The sequence below is a fragment of the Pongo abelii genome, chromosome 10 (genome assembly GCF_028885655.2).
Source record: "Pongo abelii isolate AG06213 chromosome 10, NHGRI_mPonAbe1-v2.0_pri, whole genome shotgun sequence".
Lineage (NCBI taxonomy): Eukaryota > Metazoa > Chordata > Mammalia > Primates > Hominidae > Pongo > Pongo abelii.
The window spans coordinates 120,516,759-120,537,995 of NC_071995.2; the positions used below are offsets into that span (position 1 = coordinate 120,516,759).

At 52.3% G+C, this 21,237-nt stretch overlaps 1 protein-coding gene across 1 annotated transcript; it reads left to right on the forward strand.

Annotated features, from left to right (window-relative positions):
- Positions 1–1,261: 1,261 nt before the first annotated feature.
- Positions 1,262–18,901, forward strand: LOC100432306 (calcium release-activated calcium channel protein 1). Its single transcript, XM_002823892.6, has 2 exons — positions 1,262–1,822; positions 16,811–18,901. The coding sequence occupies exons 1-2, from the start codon at positions 1,520–1,522 to the stop codon at positions 17,411–17,413; spliced, it is 906 nt and encodes a 301-aa protein (XP_002823938.3). The 5' UTR covers positions 1,262–1,519; the 3' UTR covers positions 17,414–18,901.
- Positions 18,902–21,237: the final 2,336 nt, after the last annotated feature.

Genomic DNA, 21,237 nt, shown 5'->3' on the forward strand with positions numbered 1-21,237 from the left:
CAGCACTTTGTGAGGCCGAGGCGGGCGGATCACCTGAGGTCAGGAGTTCGAGGCTAGCCTGGCCAACATGGCAAAACCCCGTCTCTACTAAAAATACAAAAATTAGCCAGGTGTGGTGGCGGGCGCCTGTAATCCCAGCTACGCAGCAGGCTGAGGCAGGAGAATCGCTTGAAACGGGAGGTAGAGGTTGCAGTGAGCCAAGATCGCGCCATTGCACTCCAGCCTGGGCGACAAGAGCAAAACTCTGTCTCAAAAAAAAAAAAAAAAATATATATATATACACACACACACACACACACACATATATATACACACACATATATACGTATATATGTATATATATACACACACATATATACGTATATATGTGTATATATACACACACACATATATACGTATATATGTATATATATATATAAAATATTCAATGAAGGTCATCATTTTCCTGGAATCCCTCAGCGTAGCACTTAATAGTTGCTCAGAAGACACTTGCTGAATAGGTTTGAAGATTCACTGGTTTAAAAAATATCAGGTGGCCGGGCACGGTGGCTCACGCTTGTAATCCCAGCACTCTGGGAGGCCAAGGCGGGCGGATCACAACGTCAGGAGTTTGAGACCAGCCTGGCCAATATGGTGAAACCCCATCTCTACTAAAAATACAAAAATTAGCAGGTCATGGTGGCGGGCGCCTGTAATCCTAGCTACTCGGGAGGCTGAGGCAGAATTGCTTGAACCCAGTAATAAAAAAATAATAAATCAGGAACCGGTCACCTCAATACGTATCAGATGCTGGTGAACACAGGTGGACAAAGTGGTCAACAGACAAATTTTGTCCGTCTCGTTCACCACCCTACCCAGCTTCAGCACCTAGACCAGTGTTGGCACCCAGTGGGCGCCAAATAAACACTGCTTGAACTCTAGACCTCAGCCACTCTTTTTCCTACAGACCTTGAGGCACCTTGTTCCAAAGGGGATATAGGCCTCAGGAGGCGCCCAGAGGTGACCTCAGGCGGCCCGACCCAGGAGTCCAAGCTCCAGGAGCAGGGCCAAGGGAGCAGCTGCGGAGAGGGGCGGTGCCAGGAGCCGGAGCGGGCAGCCGGGAGCTTTCAGGAAGAGGTGCGGGCGGCGGCGCGCCAAGGACCGTGGGCGGTGCCGTCGGAGCGGGCGGGTCACGTGACACCCACAACACCGCCCACGTATTGATGGGCGGGGCACAGGTGGGCGGAGAGCATGCAAAACAGCCCAGGGCGGCGGCCAATCGCGGCGCGCGCCGGGGGTCCAGGCCCCGGGGATCCGAGACGCCGCCCGCGCGCAGTCTCTGGTCGCTGCCGCCCGGGGGCTTTTGCTAGCGGCGTCGCGGGCCTGCGTGCTGGGGCAGCGGGCGCTTCTTCGACCTCGTCCTCCTAGTCCTGTGCGGCCGGCCGGGTGAGGCCGGGCCCGCGTAGGGGGCAGTCGGCGGCTGCCGCCGGCGGTGGTGCCTCGCGGCGCCCGGGCCGGCCGCGCCTCGGCGGCGTGCTCCATGCATCCGGAGCCCGCCCCGCCCCCGAGCCGCAGCAGCCCCGAGCTTCCCCCAAGCGGCGGTAGCACCACCAGCGGCAGCCGCCGGAGCCGCCGCCGCAGCGGGGACGGGGAGCCCCCGGGGGCCCCGCCGCCGCCGCCGCCCGCCGTCACCTACCCGGACTGGATCGGCCAGAGTTACTCCGAGGTGATGAGCCTCAACGAGCACTCCATGCAGGCGCTGTCCTGGCGCAAGCTCTACTTGAGCCGCGCCAAGCTCAAAGCCTCCAGCCGGACCTCGGCTCTGCTCTCCGGCTTCGCCATGGTGAGCTCGGGCCGCCCTGCCCTCCCCCCTCTGCTGTCCCGGCTGCTCCCGCCCGCAGCCCCGACGGGGCCCGCTGGGGAGCGGGCTGGGCGGGCCGGGCGGGCCAGAGTGAGGGGAAGAGCTGGGAGAAGCCGTGGTGAGCGCTGCGCGGGGGGCAGAGGTGCTGGACGTGAGCACTGGTGGGCGCCGAGTACTCCGATCTGGGGTGGTGACAAGCCATATCGGAGTCCGGGCTCGGGGGGCTTGGGTGCCTCCACATGGCCATGCCTGCCCCAGCAGGAGTGGTAGATGCATCCCGAAGTTAGCTCTGTAAGAAGCCCGCCCCACGTGCGTTCAAGGGGGAAAGGAGGGACTCAGAAGCTCTAACCCAGCTGGGGGCGTCAGGAGGTGGGGACAAGGAAAAAGACCTTGAGCTGTCTTGTGCCCCCGCAGCCGAGGCCGGAAGGTGTTAGCCGTGTTCTTTTATCAGCTCGTATAGGGGATTTCCTGACACCCCTTTTCCACCGCATTTTCCTAGAGCCTCAGCCTGGGGGTTTGACAACCAGTCCCCACCCTCAGTTTTTTCTCCAGAAACTTGCCACTGAGTCACTGCGTGTGAGGGAGGAGGGAGGGACGTGTTCCCGTTGAATGGGCTCATTATTTTTTATTTTTTCGAAGACGGAGTCTCGCTCTGTCGCCCAGGCTGGAGTGCAGTGGTGCAATCTCGGCTCACTGAAACTTCCACCTCCTGGGTTCAAGCGATTCTCATGCCTCAGCCTCCTGAGTAGCTGGGATTACAGGCGCGCACCACCACGCCCGGCTAATTTTTGTGTTCTTAGTAGAGACGGGGTTTCACCCTGTTGGCCAGGCTGATCTTTAACTCTCGACCTTGTGATCTGCCCAAGCTCGGCCTCCCAAAGTGCTGGGATTACAGGCGTTAGCCACCACGCCCGGCCCAATGGGCTCTTTCTTGATCTAGGGGATAGGCATGCTTTCCTTTCCCCACCATCCCAAAGAGCTGGAGAGCAAAGTCTCTGAGGTGTGGGGTGGGTGAGGCTGCGGATGGGCCTGAGAAGTGGCTCTGGGGATACCCTCAGGCTTGGCATATTGAAGTTTCTCCGTCGCAGGGGACTACATAATGACTACATAATAACTACATTATTACCACTTTCGGTGGTATCAGCCTGCCATGAATGGACTCTGCTCCCCGTCCCTCAGTTCTGTAGACCAGAGCACTCCTGCCCCCGCCACCAGTAAGCTAAGCCCTTGGCCTTGAGGGAGGGAGTGGCTGCACCCTTCGTGTTTTCTTGGGAAGGGAGTGTGTCTGAAACTCTCCCTGCTTTGCCTTGCAGCAGAGCCTGAATTTTTTAAGGCCCAGAGCATGCTGGGCCACAGTGGAAAGGCCGGGAGACGGGGAGTGGGAAGCAGCCCTCCCTGCTCAGTTACTTGCTGCCTGTGTGACCTCAAGCAACTCACTCTCCCTGTCTGGGCCTCAATTCCTGAATCGATCAAAGAAGGCTGCTACTCAAAAGTTTCTCTGACTTTGAGAATAAAATTGAGGGAGCCCCTGAGAGGAGATCAGGGAGTGTGTTTGCATAAACAGACGGCACTCTGATTTTTAGTTTAGATAGGACGGACTTCTGCTCTGTTAGTTTCAAATCCTAAGAGACCAGATTCTGCCTCCTGCCTGAAGAATCTCTGAAAGCAGCAGCTGGCATTTACTAAACACTCACTCAGTGCTAGGTGCCTTAACTCCTGGGCTTACTCCTCAACAACCCTCTGTGGTGATTTAGTCAAAGGGCTTTCCCAAGACTGCACAGCCAGTCCGGTGGAGCACGATTTGAACCCGGGTCTGCTGGTGTTCAGAACTTGCTCAGGCACTTGTACCCATTGCGGTGTATAGGAACTCTGATTGATGTCCAGTCAGGGATGTGTTAGGACAGGCCTAGGAAATGAGAAATAGGGCAAGAGTTTTTTTTTTGTTTTTTTTTTTGAGACGGAGTCTTGCTCTGTCGCCCAGGCTGGAGTGCAGTGGCGCGATCTTGGCTCACTGCAAGCTCTGACTCCTGGGTTCACGCCATTCTCCTGCCTCAGCCTCCCGAGTAGCTGGGACTACAGGCGCCCACCACCACGCCCGGCTAACTTTTTTTGTATTTTTTTAGTAGAGACGGGATTTCACCATGTTAGCCAGGATGGTCTCAATCTCCTGACCTCATGATCCACCTGCCTCGGCCTCCCAAAGTGCTGGGATTACAGGCGTGAGCCACCGCGCCCGGCCGCAAATAAGTTTATTTTAAGCCAAAGAAAGTTCTATAATTGGTGGGGAGGGAGCTACCAGTTGTCAGCTTTTCCCTGCAGCACTTGGGGTTTAAGATAATGGTTCCCCCTTTTCTTGTGGTCATGAGTTTATAGCTGCCCCAGGCTCCTTCTCACTCCTGAGGGGTGAGATCCAGATGAATGACACTTTCCTGCCTTCTCAAGTCCCCTCTTCCTTTTGAAGACAGGCCTCATGGTCAAATGTCACCTCCTTCTCTTGCTAAAAACAGTGTGGGGAAGTCAGGAGACTGGGGCAGCCAGTGGCATGGAGTGGGCCTTGGCCCACCCAGTCTGTCTCTTGGGGACTTTTATTTTCCCCTGCCTGGGTGGAGAAGGCTTCCTGGCTCTGCTGATGGAATCCCCAAAGTTCTGCAGGCAGGGAAGGACCGAATCCCATGATACTCTCCATTCTGCAGTTACAAGAAGGTAACTGCATGTGCCATGAAGTTGGAAATCTATAGGAGGGATGAGATTGGGTGCAGGGTCTGACCATGCCCCACTCCCACTTAGACACCCAGCCTGTAAGTGAGCTTCGGAGAGGAGAGGGTGCCAGCAGCCCCAACGCCATGGTAACAGAGTGACAAGTTTCCTGGATTACTCTTCCTTGGCTTATGAGTCAGCACAACAAACTTCCTGCCCCCAGAGGGCTTCCTTCCCAGAGACCTGGAAAGTCAGAGGAGCTGACTTGACCTTTGATTGCCAAGGGATGGGGTCACCAGGTGAGACTGAGGGAGTGTCTCTCACAAACCCTGGAGGGGATTGAGAGGTTCCCCACTTCATGGGTAGAAGAGCCTGGGCAGGTGGCCGGGAAGTGTTGGGGATGGCCAGTGGGTGACCTCAGGCAAGAGGCTTTACTTCTTTGAAGCCAGTTTTCTTTTCTTTTCTTTTTTTTGAGACGGAGTTTCCTCTTTGTTGCCCAGGCTGGAGTGCAGTAGCGCGATCTCGGCTCACTGCAACCTCCGCCTCCTGGGTTCGAGCGATTCTCCTGCCTCAGCCTCCTGAGTAGCTGGGATTACAGGCACACACCACCTCACCCAGCTAATTTTTGTATTTTTAGTAGAGACAGGGTTTCACCATGTTGGCCAGGGTGGTCTCAAACTCCTGACCTCAGGTGATCCACCCGCCTCGGCCTCCCAAAGTGCTGGGATTACAGGTGTGAGCCACCACCCCCGGCCGAAGCCAGTTTTTTAATGTGTACGGAGATGGAAGGTATCCTGCTGTCCCATGGACTCGTATGAAGGTTCCTTATGAGGCTAGACTGGGCCCATGAAACACTGAGGAATTTTCAGGGTCTGATGACGCACACCTTGCCTGGACCCTCTCTGATCTGCAGATGAGATTCTTGCTCCACACGGCATTTCTAGGAACAGCAGGCCTCAGGCGCACCATCCTCTAAACTCTAGTGAGAGATACAAAGCAAGGGGGCCTGGATATAGCATAGCATCAGCATCCCGTAGAGCTCCTTAAGCCCAGAGTACTCTTGTGGGCTTTGATTCAGGCCCTCTGTGCTTCAGTTTATACTTCATTGAGAGGCAGCCAGCCTCAGCCTGACCTCGTCCCCTGCAGGACTGGCGAGCATATGTGGTGATCTAGTCTGCTGGGGAAGGCAGGCTGTAACATTAGCCTAAGCAGAAGATAATTGGGAAGGTCAGTCTGCTGCCGTAAACAAAATGCTTTCCATGACCTGGGATCAATTATTTTTGGATTATCTGCCTCCTCAGTTCTCTGCCCGCCAGCACCCTTTTGTTCCCAAGTTCTAGAGCTGGTTCAGAAGTTGCCTGTAATTTCTATGAAAATGAGTTGGAAGGAACGACTCAAGTCATAAGACACTGAGCCTCTGTGACATATTCAGAGTTCAGGGACAATGTAAATGAGCAAGAAATTGCTATTACTATTCCGAGTACTGATCACTGATAGTAATTATTATTGCTATTGTTGATTGGGCTCTTGCAATAGGCTAGACGGTGCCCGATGTAGCCTCTGGTGTGATTGTCCTATAACCAGGTGAGTATAGGTGGTGGTCATTGAGAGGAAAGACTTGCACATGGTCACCTGGCTGGGAAGCTGCAGAGCCCTGTGGCTGTGGTGTAGCGCCATTGCTGTGGGAGAGAAAGCATCAGAGAGTGTAGGGGAACAGAGCTGAGAAGCTCAAGCAGGGTAAGGTCAGAACAGACACTTGAGCAAGACAACATGGTTCAAATCCCAGCTCTACCTCTTATAAGGGCAAGACCTTAGGCAAGTCATTTAACCTTTCTGGGCCTCAGTTTCTTCATCTTTAAAATGGAGTACGGCCAGGCGCATTGGCTCACGCTTGTAATCCCAGCACTTTGGGAGTCCGAAGTGGGCAAATCACCTGAGGTCAGAAGTTCAAAACCAGCCTGGCCAACATGGTGAAACCCCATCTCTACTAAAAATACAAAAATTAGCCAGGTGTGGTTGTGCATGCCTGTAATTCCAGCTACTCGGGAGGCTGAGGCAGAAGAATTGCTTGAACCTGGGAGGCGGAGGTTGCAACAAGCAGAGATCGCACCACTGCACTCCACCCTGGGCAACAGAGTGAGACTCCATCTCAAAAAAAAAAAAAAAAAAAAAAAAAATTTGTGAAGCACTTACAGTATCTGACCCGAGTATCCCAGAAACTTGCTTACCCTTTTTTTCATTGTGTTAGGGCTGCTAAGGGTTAACTGAGAAGAATCTGGTTCTTGCCGAGCCTTGAGTGTGGTGGAGTTAGGACTTGAGAAAGCCTTCAAGTCAAAGGAAATGGCAGGAACAGTTAAAGATGAGAAATTACAGGGCCTAGGGGAAAGGTACAGGGGCTGTAGGTTGAGGGGTTGAGGGTCTTCAGGAAGTAGTAGAGAACGGTGAATTTAGCCAGGCAAGATGATGGAGGGCCTTGATTGGGTGGGAAATTTGAACTCTTGGATAGGCAGCAGGGAGCCATTGAAGGTTTTAGACAGGAGTTACGTGATGAATTCTATGATGCTGGTGGGAGTGGTTGTGATTACTGTTTACTGAAACCCTGTTGTGCCAGGCATGAGCCTGAACGCTTTTCTTTTATTCTTACTGAATCCTCAGTATAGCTCTTAAAAGTATGTACTGTAAACAGGAAAACTAAGGCTCCTAGAGGTTAAGATTCTCCAGCTAGTAGAATTCCAGCTCTGGTCTGTCTGGCTGGGAGCCATTTCCACTTTACCACCCTCTCGTTTCCACCACCCATGCAAGTTGTTAACTGGGCTTTTGAGATCTTCCAGACGTGAGATTCTTCGTGCTGGATTTGCACGCTGGGCTATGGAGAAATGGAATTATGCTGTGTCCCCCAAGGGGAGGGTGCTTCCTGCCCAGCAGAGAAGACATTTGTAAAATTTCACAAGTGCCTGTGGCATATTTTTGGAATTCTGACCAAGAGCAGTGTTGAGCCCCACTGACTGCCGGGTCCCTGGCTAATGAAGGATAACTCTGAGTAGGTTTCTAAGACAGCCCTAAGGTAATCAATGTGGGGTGGGGGTGAAGGGTAGAGTTCCTGTAGAGAAATAAAACTGAATATAAAGTTTAAACATAGACAGCAGGCCAGGTGCAGTGGCTCACGCCTGTAATCCCAGTACTTTGAGAGGCCAAGGTAGGAGGGTAGCTGGAGCCTAGGAGTTGGAGACTAGCCTGGGCAACATAGGGAGACCCCATCTGTACAAATAATAAAAAAAAATTAGCCAGGTATTGTGGCAGATGCCTGTGGTCCCAAGTACTTGGGAGGCTGAGGCAGGAGGATCACTCGAGCCCAGAAGGTCAAGGCTGCAGTGAGCTGTAATGGTGCCACTGCACTCCAGTCTGGGTGACAGAGTGAGACTGTATCTCAAAAACAAACAAATAAATAAAATAAACATAGACAGCAGATTTCTCTCTGATGGGGTTTCTAAGGGTTCTTTAATATGATCTCTGGAAGGAACATCTCAGACTTCTAAGACCACAGACTTTTCTTTAGACGATTATCTTGTGGGACTATTATTTGATAGCCCTCTTTGGGGATCATTGATGTCACCCAGGGGTCAGCTGGCTTTTTGTGTAAAGAAGCCACCGGGTCTCAGTGGTAACTGCTCAACTCTGCCATTGTAGCTGGAAAGCAGCACAGATAATAGGTGAGTGAATGGGCATGGCTGTGTGCCAATAAAACTTCATTTACAAAAACTACTGTGTAGGCTCTAGTTTGCTGACCTCTGATCTAAGCCAATCTTTTTTTCTGGGGTGGGGTGCGGGGGGGCACTGAGTTTTGCTCTTGTTGCCCAGGTTGGAGGAGTAGAATGGTGCAATCTCAGCTCACTGCAACCTCTGCCTCCCGGGTTCAAGCGATTCTCCAGCCTCAGCCTCCCGAGTAGCTGGGATTACAGGCATGTACCACCACGCCCGGCTAATTTTGTATTTTTAGTAGAGACGGGGTTTCTCCGTGTTGGTCAGGCTGGTCTCGAACTCCTGACCTCAGGTGACCCTCCCGCCTCTTGCCTCCCGAAGTGCTGGGATTACAGGCATGAGCCACCGTGCCTGGCCCAATTTTTTTTTTTTTTTGAGACAGGGTTTCGCTTTTTGTTGCCCAGGCTGGAATGCAATGGTGCAATCTCGGCTCACCACAACCTCCACCTCCTGGGTTCAAGGGATTCTCCTGCCTCAGCCTCCCAAATAGCTGGAATTACAGGCTTGCACTACCACGTCTAGCTAATTTTGTATTTTTAGTAGAGATGGGGTTTCTCCATGTTGGTCAGGCTGGTCTCATCCGACCTCAGGTGATCCGTGCAGCTCGGCCTCCCAAAGTGCTGGGATTACAGGTGTGAGCCACCGCGCCTGACCCCGTCTCCAAACTTTTGAGCTTATACCCTTATCAAAAAATATTTATGGCTGGGCACGATGGCTCACACCTGTAATCCCAGCACTTTGGGAGGTCGAGGTGGGTGGATCACGAGGTCAGGAGATCGAGACCATCCTGGCTAACATGGTGAAACCCCGTCTCTACTAAAAAATACAAAAAATTAGCCAGGCGTGGTGGTGGGTGCCTGTAGTCCCAGCTACTTGGGAGGCTAAGCCAGGAGAATGGCGTGAACCTGGGAGGCGGATCTTGCAGTGAGCCGAGATTGCATCACGCCACTGCACTCCAGCCTGGGCGACAGAGTGAGACTCCGTCTCAAAAAAAAAAAAAAAAAAACCAGGCGTGGTGATGATGTGTGCCTGTAGTCCGTTTGGGACGCTGAGATGGATCACTGAACCCGAGAGGTTGAGGCTGCAGTGAGCTGTGATCACCCAACTGCACCTCAGCCTGCCTGGGCAACAGAATGAGACCCTGCCTCAAAAAAAGAATTAGCCAGTTAAAGAGAAAGTCTGGGTCTGTGCCCCGCTGACCCTGTATGCAAATTCAGCCTATTCATGGCTTGTAACAAATTTACTAAGTTGCAACCAACACATTTTGTTGTTTCTTTCTTTTGATAACTTTGGTACCAAGCCCCTGGTCCTTTTTAGAATGAGATAAGGGTGAAATGAAACAAAGTCGCAGCACACATTGCATCTTGCAAGACCTTATTGATGTGCTGTAAGGCTAAATGTTGATTGGTGAAACTTTTGTTTCTGTTATAAACGCATGTGGGTCTATTTATAGAAACATTTGGAGTCCTGGACTGTCATGGTCAAGACTTTGTAAACCACTGCACACTAGGCCTCAATACCCTCTTAAGAGATGATTTGTATTTGAGGTGCGGCCGGCAGGCTCAGACAGCTCCGGGTGACCCTGCGTGGTTGCGGCTTAGAGGGCCTCATGTTCCAGGCTGCAGCCACCCACCCTCCTAAACGGGTGGACAAGAAAAGAACTAGGCCAGGGGAAGGAAGGCTGTGGGAGCTGAGGTCAGGCCCAGCATGGGAGGGCTGCTTCAGAGGGCCTGGACTTGCAGGCGCCAGGTGCCCAGGGTCTCCATGGAGTCCAGCAGGAGCCAGGAGAGATAGCTGGCAGTCAGGCGAGGTGGGCTGACGCCTGGTACGGTCTGCCAGGGCCAGCCAGGCCTTGCCCTTCGCAGAATTATGTACCCCTCTTCTTGGCCCTTGCTAAGGTTTGGCATCTCTAGCCAAAACCCTATTGGGGGGATCCATGGACCAGTGTGAGGTGGAGCTGGTGGTCTTTTGCCTTTCCTATCCCTTACAGGGCTCGCCTCGCCAGGTTCAGGCGGCCAGTGGCTGGCTGGGGGCTGTTTATTTTGGGCTGACGGGCTATATTTACCTTGTGAAGCTGCGTGCGATCTGATCTGATCCAATCTCGCTGGGGCTCAGCTGGGGCTCTGGCAGTCAGCTGCCAGATCTGTAGGGCCCCTGGCCCTCCCCGTCCCCACCCAAGGGGAGATTTCCAGAGCAGGAAGTATCCTGGAAAAAGTGGTGGCATTTATTCCTGTGAATTTTTCATCAAGCTCCGTGACACATGCCAACTGTTCCTTTCTTCTCACTTTGAATCATTCTTTTACTCAGCCCCCTGAACCCTGTGGCATTGAACTTGGTTCCAAGTGTGGGCACATACAGCCTGCCTATGTGGACGGAGTTCCAGGAATCGTAGGGTCTGGTGAGGGTAATGGGGTTTCTTCCGGAGCAGGGCAGCAGGCCCTTTCCTCTTCCTTGGAGAGCCCAGCCTCTCCCTTCTCCCCAGCCCAAGACCTCAGGGAGGGCTGGCGAGTGTGGGTGTCCCCGGGCCGTGTGCGTCCCAACAGCTGCACTGCTTTCTGGCCCTGGAGCCTGTGGGTGTGACAAATGGTGTGGAATGTGGTGGTCTCTGTCCTGTGGAGGTGGCCATCAGGCCAGGTGTGGCGTGGGGTACACATCCTTGTGGCTGAGGTTTGGAGCTGGGGCTGCCTCTAAATATAGCAAGCGAGGCCCAGAGTTGGGGTTGGAAGGTGGGTATGTGGGGTCCCTGTCTCCAGTCTGAGCTGAGGGTATCCAGGCACTATTTCTCTTCCATCCACTTCAAGCTCTGTTTTTCTCCTTTTTTCTTTTCTTTTCTTTTCTTTTTTTTAGAGATAGAGTCTTGCTCTGTTGCCCAGGTTGTAGTGCAGTGATGCGATCATAGTTCACCGCAGCCTCGAACTCCTGGGCTCAAGGGATCCTCCTGCCTTAGCCTCTCAACTAGCTGGGACTGGCCGGGTGCGGTGGCTCACACCTGTAATCCCAGCACTTTGTGAGGCTGAGGTGGGGAGATCATCTGAGGTCGGGAGTTCAAGACCAGCCTGACCAACAATTTGAAACCCCGTCTCTACTAAAAATACAAAAGTTAGCTGGGCATAGTGGCGGGCGCCTGTAATCCCAGCTACTCAGGAGGCTGAGGCAGGCGAATCGCTTGAACCCGGGAGGGGGAGGTTGCAGTGAGCCAAATTGTGCCAGTGCATTCCAGCCTGGGTGACAGAGTGAGACTCCATCTCAAAAAACAAAAAGTAGCTACAGGCATGCCCCACTATATCCAGCTAATTGTGTGTGTGTGTGTGTGTGTGTGTGTGTGTGTGTGAGAGACACAGGGTCTCACTTTGTTGCCCAGGCTGGAGTGCAGTAGCGCAATCACGGCTCATTGTAGCCTCAACCTCCTGGGCTTAAGGGATTCTCTCACCTCAGCCTCCTGAGTAGCTAGGACTACAGGTATACTCACTACACCCAGCTAGTTTTTTGATTTTGTAGAGATGAGGTCTCACTGTGTTGCCCAAGGAGATCTCAAATTCCTGGCCTCAAGTGATCCTCCTACATCAGCTCCCTAAATTGCTGGATTACAGGTGTGTGCCTGCTTTATGTGTTTTTCTTTCTTTTTTTTTTTTTTTAGACAGAGTTTCGCTCTTGTTGCCCAGACTGGAGTGCAATGGCGCGATCTTGGTTCACTGCAACCTCCACCTCCTGGGTTCAAGCGATTCTCCTGCCTCAGCCTCCTGAGCAGCTGGGACTACAGGCACGCATTACCATGCTCAGCTAATTTTTGTATTTTTAGTAGAGACGGGGTTTCACCACGTTGGCCAGGCTGGTCTCAAGCTCTTGACCTCGTGATCCACCCACCTTGGCCTCCCAAAGTGCTGAGATTGCAGACGTGAGCCACCACGCCCAGCCCTGTGTTTTTCTTTTTAACCAAGATTTCTTTAGCTGCTGTAGCTGGCCCTATGCTAAACATCTACATATGAAAACTACATTGAATGTCAACCACCATGTGAGGGAGGCGCTCCTTTGCCCCCTTCATACCCGGGCTGTGGAGCCAAGTGGACTTGGTTTTGAATCCAGCAGTGGAGTAACCCTTTGGACAGCTGACATCACCTTTCTGAATCTCAGTTTCCTCGTTTGTAAAAGAAGAATAATGGTATTAGTAACTTGTGGGATTCTCTCTTTTTTTTTTTTTTTTTGAGACAGACCACGCTCTGTCACCAAGGCTGGAGTGCAGTGGCGCTATCTTGGTTCACTGCAACCTCTGCCTCCCGGGTTCAAGCGATTCTCCTGCCTCAGCCTCCCAATTAGCTGGGATTACAGGTGCCTGCCACCACACCCCAGCTAATTTTTTTTTTTTTGAGATGGAATCTCACTCTGTTGCCCACACTGGAGTGTAGTGGCACGATTTCGGCTCACTGCAGCCTCCATCTCCAGGTTCAAGCGATTCTCTTACCTCAGCCTCCCAATTTTCTGGGATTACAGGTGTGTGCCACCACATTCAGCTAATTTTTTTGTATTTTTAGTAGAGGCGGGGTTTCACCATGTTGGCTAGGCTGATCTTGAACTCCTAACCTCAAGTTATCCTCCTGCTTCGGCCTCCCAGAGTGCTGGGATTACAGGCATGAGCCATCACATCTGGCCCATGCCTGACTAATTTTTGTATTTTTAGTAGAGACAGGGTTTCACCATGTTGGCCAGGCTGGTCTCGAACTCCTGGCCTCAAGTGATCCGCCTTCCTCAGCTTCCCAATGTGCTGGGATTACAGGCATGAGCCACCGCCCCTGTCAGCCTCTATTTTATAGATGTGCAAGCTGTGGCACAGAGAGGTTGAGATCCTTATGCAAGGTCAACAGCTTTGTAAGTGGAGGAGCCAGTTTGCAGCCAGCTGTGTGGTTTGTTCTGCGGTCCTGACTGCATAGAGGGGCAGAGACACTACCTCGGGGGTCGCTGGGGCACAGGTGAGGCGCCAAGTAGGGAGCAGAATGGGACTGTAGACCTGTGTACAGGCTCCCCATACACACCCCAGCGGCCAGCTCGGGGCCTGAGCCACCTAAAGGCTCCAGACATTTCCAGTGAGTGGATCAGTAGCAGTGGACCTGGGGCAGCTCAGCAATGGCCGCTGCTGCTTGTCCTGTCTTGGGTTTCAGGTTCCGGGGTGGCAGGCCAGAGCAGGAAGAGGAAGTGCTGGGGGTGGGGAGGTGGCAGAAGACACTGGCTGCTGGACGGGGCTCCCCTCTTCCAGGTGTGGGCAGGCCTGGGGGCAGAGACAAGGGAGCTGCAGGATGTGGCCCTCCATCTGCCGTGCCCTGGTGACCTACCCCCCGTCTTGTGTCCAGCACCCACATGTGCTGAGACACCCTCACCCGCATGGACTCAGAATTCTCAGGGCTGGCTTTCGGCCACCAAAAATCTTCAACACGGTAGAAATCCTGATGGCACTGCCCCAAATTTATATGAGCTTGAAATGTTTTGTAAACGCCTGGACTGAAAAGTACATACCGCCATCCACTGTGGGCGTTCTTAGACAAAAGCCTGTGAATCCTGTTGAAATTGTCAGAAAAGTCCTGTGAATAAATGATACTTGGCTGTTTTAAGGAGAGTGTCCACCATCTTCAGATTCTCAGAGATGTCCGACCCCAAGTCAGATCCAGATTGTGACCTTCATCTCGCTGCATCCCCTTTTTTTATGGGTGTTGAGGAGGGTCTTGGCCAAGGTTACCGGTAAACAGGCAGTTATGGAGCTGGAACATGGGTTTGCCAGTTTGGCCTGGCGTTCTTTCTGCCTGAGCGTGCCCCTCTGCAGGAGGGTAGAAGCCCCAGGAGGATGTTGTAAAGAGACTGTGGGGTGGGGATGAGGTTCCTAAACCAGGTAATAATAAAGCTCACTTTTATTGAGGGTTTGTTGTGTGCGGGACACTACCTGTTTTACATAGATTGACTCTCTTAATCCTCACAGGAAGCCTTCGAGGCTTGTCCCATTATTCCCATTTTACAGATGTGGAAACAGAGGCACAGAAAGTTGAAAGCTTGCCAGAGTCGTACAGCCTAATCAAGGGCAGGGGAGTCAGGGCTCAAGCAAGGCAGACTGTAAAAGGAGAGCGGTGGGGAAGGAAGGAGCCCACACCCCTACCTAGGGCAGGAAGGGTGAGGACAGGAATTCCCTGCCTGCTGGGGGCCAGGCTGGTGTACGGCTAATGGAGAAACTTCAACATTAGGCTTCCCACTCTGAGCCTGCCACATACATAGCAAACACCTTATAAAGAGTCACTGTCCTTGATGGAATGACTGCCATAGGTATCCGCCGTCTCCCTACCCCTGTCCCTCCAGCCCTCATGGGTTGACCGTGGTTGTGTGCCCACTGCCCGCTGCTCCCGGCCCAGATCTGATGAGCTGGCTCCTTTGCATTGGGGTGACTTGCAAGGCCCAGGTGAGGAGCAGCGGGTGTCTGGCCCGGAGCATGCCCCTGGTGACCTCGGGTCCACAGGTCTCCAGGAACTGGGGGCAGCTGGTGCGTCAGCCCTGGGGCTGGGGAGGAGACAGCCCCAGGGTGTACTGGCCACCCAGCCTGCACCAGGGCTGGGCCCATCGTTTCTGGGAAGTCTGCTCTGTATGTCAGGTCGTGCACTGTGTTCTCAGAAGGGCCTGGATGTGCCCTGGGAGGGCAGCCACCACCCCTCTGCATGTCCCCAGAGCAGGGCATGAAGGAGAAGCCTCTGCTTGGGTGTGAGGATGTGGGGCCAGCAGGAATGGTGGCTGGTGATTGCTTTTTTTAATGCTTTTATTTTAACCATAGTAAAATACGCATAACAAAATTTATTTTGACCACTGATAGTGGTTGGTATTAATTTTAATTTTTTAATTATTATTATTATTATTTTTGAGTTAGAGTCTCACTCTGTTGCCCAGGCTGGAGTGCAGTGGCACGATCTCAGCTCACTGCAACCTCCGCCGCCCGGGTTCAAGTGATTCTCCTGCCTCAGCCTCCCAAGTAGCTGGGATTACAGGCGTGTGCCACCACGCTCAGCTAATTTTTGTATTTTTAGTAGAGATGGGGTTTCACCACGTTGGCCAGGCTGGTCTCCTAACTCCTGACCTCAGGTGATCCACCCACCTCAACTTCCCAAAGTGCTGGGATTACAGGCATGAGCCACTGGGCCCGGCCTGATTTTATTTTTTTTAGAGACAAGGTCTTGCTCTGGTGCCCAGACTGGAGGGCCGTGGGGCAGTCATAGCTCACCACCACCTCAAACTCCTGGGCTCCAGCGATCCTTCCCCGCCAGACTCCCAAGTAGCTAGAACTACAGGTGTGCACCACCACCCCCAGCTAATTAAACAAATTTTTTTTATAGAGGTGGGGTTTCTCTGTGTTGCCTGGCTGCTCTCGAACTCCTGGCCTCAAGCAGTCCTCCCACCGCAGCCTCCACAAGTATTGAGATTACAGGCGTGAGCCACTGTGCCTGTCCTGCGGCTGGTTTCTAATACCTGGCCAGGTGGTAATAGCAGTGTTTTGGGAGGTGGTTACCATGTGCCAGCTCTCATTTAATTGTGAAAATAATTCTATGAATTGACTGAGTGTGGTGGCTCACCCCTGTAATCCCAACACTTTGGGAGGCTGAGGCAGACAGGTGGGTCACCTGAGGTTGGGAGTTCGAGACCAGCCTGGCCAACATGGTGAAACCCCGTCTCTACCAAAAGTACAAAAAATTAGCAAGGTGTGGTGTAGTCCCAGGTACTCGGGAAGCTGAGGCAGGAGGATCACTTGAACCCGGGAGTGGAGGTTGCAGTCAGCCAAGATTGCACCACTGGGCTCCAGCCTGGGCAAAAGAGCACGACTCTGTCTGGAAAAAAAAAAAAAATCCTATGAACTACTATTATGTCCCTATTTTACAGATAAGAAAGTCGAGGCTCAGGCCGGGCGCGGTGGCTCACACCTGTAATCCCAGCACTTTGGGAGGCCAAGGCGGGCAGATCACGAGGTCAGAAGATCGAGACCATCCTGGCTAACATGGTGAAACCCCGTCTCTACTAAAAATACAAAAAATTAGCCGGGCATGGTGGCAGGCACCTGTAGTCCCGGCTACTCGGGAGGCTGAGGCAGGAGAATGGCGTGAACCTGGGAGGCGGAGCTTGCAGTGAGCCGAGATCGCGACACTGCACTCCAGCCTGGAAACAGTGGGACTCGGTCTCAAAAAAAAAAAAAAGAAAAGAAAAGAAAGTCGAGGCTCAGAGAGGTTAAGTGACTTTCCCAGGGTTGCACAATTGGTGAGTGCCAGGGCTGAGATTCAGATCCAGGCAGCCTTGACTCTTGCTTTCTGTAGGACTTTCTGCCACTCTCATCCACGAGTGGATAGGCCTTACTATCCCCATTGTAGACATATGAAAACTGAGGCTGGGAGAGGCCAAGTGACTGGCCAGGGTCCCAGAGCCTGACAGGAGGAGAGCTAGGACTGAAGAGTAGCAGTGTGGGCCGGGACCGCTGCCACTCATCCTGCCTGTCCCCCCCAACAGGTGGCGATGGTGGAGGTGCAGCTGGACGCTGACCACGACTACCCGCCGGGGCTGCTCATCGCCTTCAGCGCCTGCACCACAGTGCTGGTGGCTGTGCACCTGTTTGCGCTCATGATCAGCACCTGCATCCTGCCCAACATCGAGGCGGTGAGCAACGTGCACAATCTCAACTCGGTCAAGGAGTCCCCCCACGAGCGCATGCACCGCCACATCGAGCTGGCCTGGGCCTTCTCCACCGTCATCGGCACGCTGCTCTTCCTGGCCGAGGTCGTCCTGCTCTGCTGGGTCAAGTTCTTGCCCCTCAAGAAGCAGCCAGGCCAGCCAAGGCCCACCAGCAAGCCCCCCACCGGTGGCACAGCAGCCAACGTCAGCACCAGCGGCATCACCCCGGGCCAGGCAGCCGCCATCGCCTCGACCACCATCATGGTGCCCTTCGGCCTGATCTTTATCGTCTTTGCCGTCCACTTCTACCGCTCACTGGTCAGCCATAAGACGGACCGACAGTTCCAGGAGCTCAACGAGCTGGCGGAGTTTGCCCGTTTACAGGACCAGCTGGACCACAGAGGGGACCACCCCCTGACGCCCGGCAGCCACTATGCCTAGGCCCATGTGGTCTGGGCCCTTCCAGTGCTTTGGCCTTATGCCCTTCCCCATGACCTTGTCCTGCCCCAGCCTCACGGACAGCCTGTGCAGGGGGCTGGGCTTCAGCAAGGGGCAGAGCGTGGAGGGAAGAGGCTTTTTATAAGAGAAATTTCTGCACTTTGAAACTGTCCTCTAAGAGAATAAGCATTTCCTGTTCTTCAGCTCCAGGTCCACCTCCTGTTAGGAGGCGGTGGGGGGCCAAAGTGGGGCCACACACTTGCTGTGTCCCGTCTCCTCCCCTGTGCCAGTGCCACCTGGGTGCCTCCTCCTGTCCTGTCCTGTCTCAACCTCCCTCCCGTCCAGCGTTGAGTGTGTACATGTGTGTGTGACACATAAATATACTCATAAGGACACCTCCTTCCCGTGTCTTGTATTTGTTGGGCCTGGTCTACTGCTCACCCTGGTCAGGTGAGCCTCTACGAAAACTTAAAACAAATTTTAAGCCAGGTATGGTGGCACATACCCGTGGTCTCAGCTATTCAGGAGGCCAAGGCAGGAGGATCTCTTGAGCCCAGGAGTTTGAGATCCCATCTCAAACAAAAAATACAAAAATTAGCCAGCCACAGCGCCTGCAGTTCCAGCTCCTTTGAGAGACTGAGGCAGGAAGATTGCCTAAGCCCAGGAGGCCAAGTCTGCAGTGAGCTATGGTAACACCACTGCACTCCAACCTGGGCAACAGAGGGGGACTTTGTCTCTAAAAAAATAGAAAAATTTGCCCGGCACGGTGGCTCACGCCTGTAATCCTAGCCCTTTGGAAGGCCAAGGCGGGCAGATCACTTGAGGTCGGGAGTTCGAGACCAGCCTGACCAACATGGAGAAACCCCGTCTGTACTAAAAATACAAAATTAGCTGGGTTTGGTGGCGCATGCTTGTAATCCTAGCTACTCGGGAGGCTGAGGCAGGAGAATGGCTTGAACCCAGGAGGCAGAGGTTGCAGTGAGCTGAGATCATGCCATTGCACTCCAGCCTGGGCAACAACAGTGAAACTCCGTCTCAAAAACAAAAAAAAGAAAAGAAAAATTCAACATTTTATTTTGAGAAATTTCAAACCTACAAAAAGTTGCAGAAAGTGTCTATCTGAAATACATATTCAGTCTTTTCTTTAGAAGTCTTTTTTTTTTTTTTTTTTTTTGGAAATAGAGCCTCACTCTGTCACCCAGGCTGGAGTGCAGTGGCGTGATCTGTAAAATCACCGTGAGCACTGACTTAGCACATACTGGACAGTTGCTCCTAGGAGAAATACAAGGTTGCATTCCTGTGAGCTTTGGTCATGATATTTTCATCAGCTGATCAATATGTAATCTTGTTTTATGTGTATTTCTGTTTAAAGATTCATATATATGTGTGTATATATATACATATATATATATATATATGGTTGAGTTGTTACCATTGAACTCACAGCCCACAGGACTAGAACACATGCCTAAATAAAGTTTATCTAACATACTTGTTTTCTCCATATGTGTATCCATCATAACCTTCTTGCACTGAGGAATATTAGACAATAAATATATATATGTATATATGTATAATACATATATACATATATATATTTTTTTTTTTTGAGACAGAGTTTTGCTCTTGTTGCCCAGGCTGGAGTGCAATGGCACGATCTCTGCTCACTGCAACCTCCACCTTCTGGTTTCTTTTTTTTGTTTGAAACAAAGTCTTACTTTGTTGCGCAGGCTCCAGTGCAGTGGCACAATCTCGGCTCACTACAGCCTTTGCCTTCGAGGTTCAAGTGATTCTCCTGCCTCAGCCTCTTGAGTAGCTGGGATTATAGGCATGCACCACCATGCCCAGCTGATTTTTGTGTTTTTAGTAGAGACGGGGTTTTACCATGTTGGCCAGGCTGGTCTCGAACTCCTGACTTCAAGCAATCCACCCGCCTGGGCCTCCCAAAGTGCTGGGATTACAGGCGTGAGCCACCGTGCCCAGCCCGCCTTCTGGTTTCCAGCGATTCTCGTGCCTCAGCCTCCTGAATACTTGGGATTACAGGCACCGGCTACCACACCCGGCTAATTTTTTTGTATTGTTAGTAGAGACAGGGTTTTGCTGTGTGGGCCAGGCTGGTCTGGAACTCCTGACCCCGTGATCCACCCACCTTGGCCTCCCAAAGTGCTGGGATTACAGGCGTGAGCCACTGCATCCGGCCTATTATTATATATATATTTTTTGAAACAGTCTCACTCCATCCTCCAGGCTGGAGTGCAGTGGCACAATCTCTGTTCACATGCAACTTCGCTTCCTAGGTTCAAGTGATTCTTCTGCCTCAGCCTCCCAAGTAGCTAGAATCACAGGAGCGTGCCACCACACCCAGCAAATTTTTGTATTTTTAGTAGACAGGGGATTTCACGAAGTTGGCCAGGCTGGTCTCGAACTCCTGACCTCAACGTTATCTGCCCACCTCAGCCTCCCAAAGTGCTGGGATTACAGACATGAGCCACTGCTCCCTGCCTATTTTATTTTAGAGACAGGATTTCCCTGTGTCACCCAGGCTGGAGTACAGTGGCATGACCATAGCTCACTGTAACCACCAACTCCTGAGCTGAAGTGATCCTCCCTGCGGTGAGCTCTGGTCACTCCACCTCCCGAGTAGCTAGGACCACAGGCACATACCACCATGCCCAGCTATTTTTTTTTTTTTTTTTTTTGAGACGGAGTTTCACTCTTGTTGCCCAGGCTGGAGTGCAATGGTGCGATCTCAGCTCACAGCAATCTCCACCTCCTGGGTTCAAGCCATTCTCCTGCCTCAGCCTCCTGAGTAGCTGGGATTACAGGCATGCAACACCATGCCCAGCTAATTTTGTATTTTTAGTAGAGATGGGGTTTCTCCATGTTGGTCAGGCTGGTCTCGAACTCTGGACCTCAGGTGATCCGCCCACCTCGGCCTCCCAAAGTGCTGGGATTACAGGTGTGAGCCACCGCGCCCGGCGTTTTTTTTGTTTTGTTTTTTTTTTGAGACAGAGTTTTACTCTTGTTGCCTAGGCTAGAGTGCAATGGTGCGATCTCGGCTCACTGCAACTTCCACTTCTTGGGTTCAAATGATTCTCCTGCCTTAGCCTCCTGGGTAGCTGGGATTACAGGCGTCTGCCAGCACACCCAGCTAATTTTTTTTGTAGTTTTAGTAGAGATGGGGTTTCAACATGTTGGGCAGGCTGGTCTCAAACTCCCGACCTCAGGTGATCCACTGCCTCGGCCTCCCAAAGTACTGGTATTACAGGCGTGAGGCACCGTGCCCAGCCATGCCCAGCTAATTTTTCTAAAAAATTTTGTCGAGATGGGGTCTCGCCATGTTGCCCAAGCTGGTCTTGAACTCCTGAGCTCAAGTGATCCTCTCAGCCACCAAAAGCAGTGGGTTTGTAGGCATGAGCCACTGCACCCAGCTGGGAACCATTATAAATGGGAAAATCACCAACAAGAAGCATAAAAATGTGGAAAATGTGACACTAAGTAGACCGTGAAAAGGACACTTGTTTGCAGTATGAGAGCTGAGACAAGAAAGCAGAGTGTCCTCGTGCTCGACCTTAGCAAGCTGGCAAAGTCACAGACACTGACTGAAGACTGAGGAGGGACTGTGTCTATCTTCCCCCTGAGGCATGTGCTGTAGTTACGCATATGGTCCTTCATGCCTAAATAATTCCTCCTAAAACTAAGGACATTTCCCTACATGATGACAATCCAGTGATCAAATCCAGGCAATTATCAGATACAACATTCCTGTTCAGTTTCCCAAATGTCCCAGTAATGTCCCTTCTAGCAATGTTTTTTCCTCTTGAGGA

What these genes read in the sequence shown, in the direction of transcription:
- LOC100432306 (XM_002823892.6), top strand. Translation starts at nt 1,520, where the DNA reads ATGCATCCGGAGCCCGCCCCGCCCCCGAGCCGCAGCAGCCCCGAGCTT. An exon ending in TGCTCTCCGGCTTCGCCATG is followed by an intron (nt 1,823 to 16,810) that starts GTGAGCTCGGGC and finishes CCCCCCCAACAG; the next exon opens with GTGGCGATGGTGGAGGTGCA.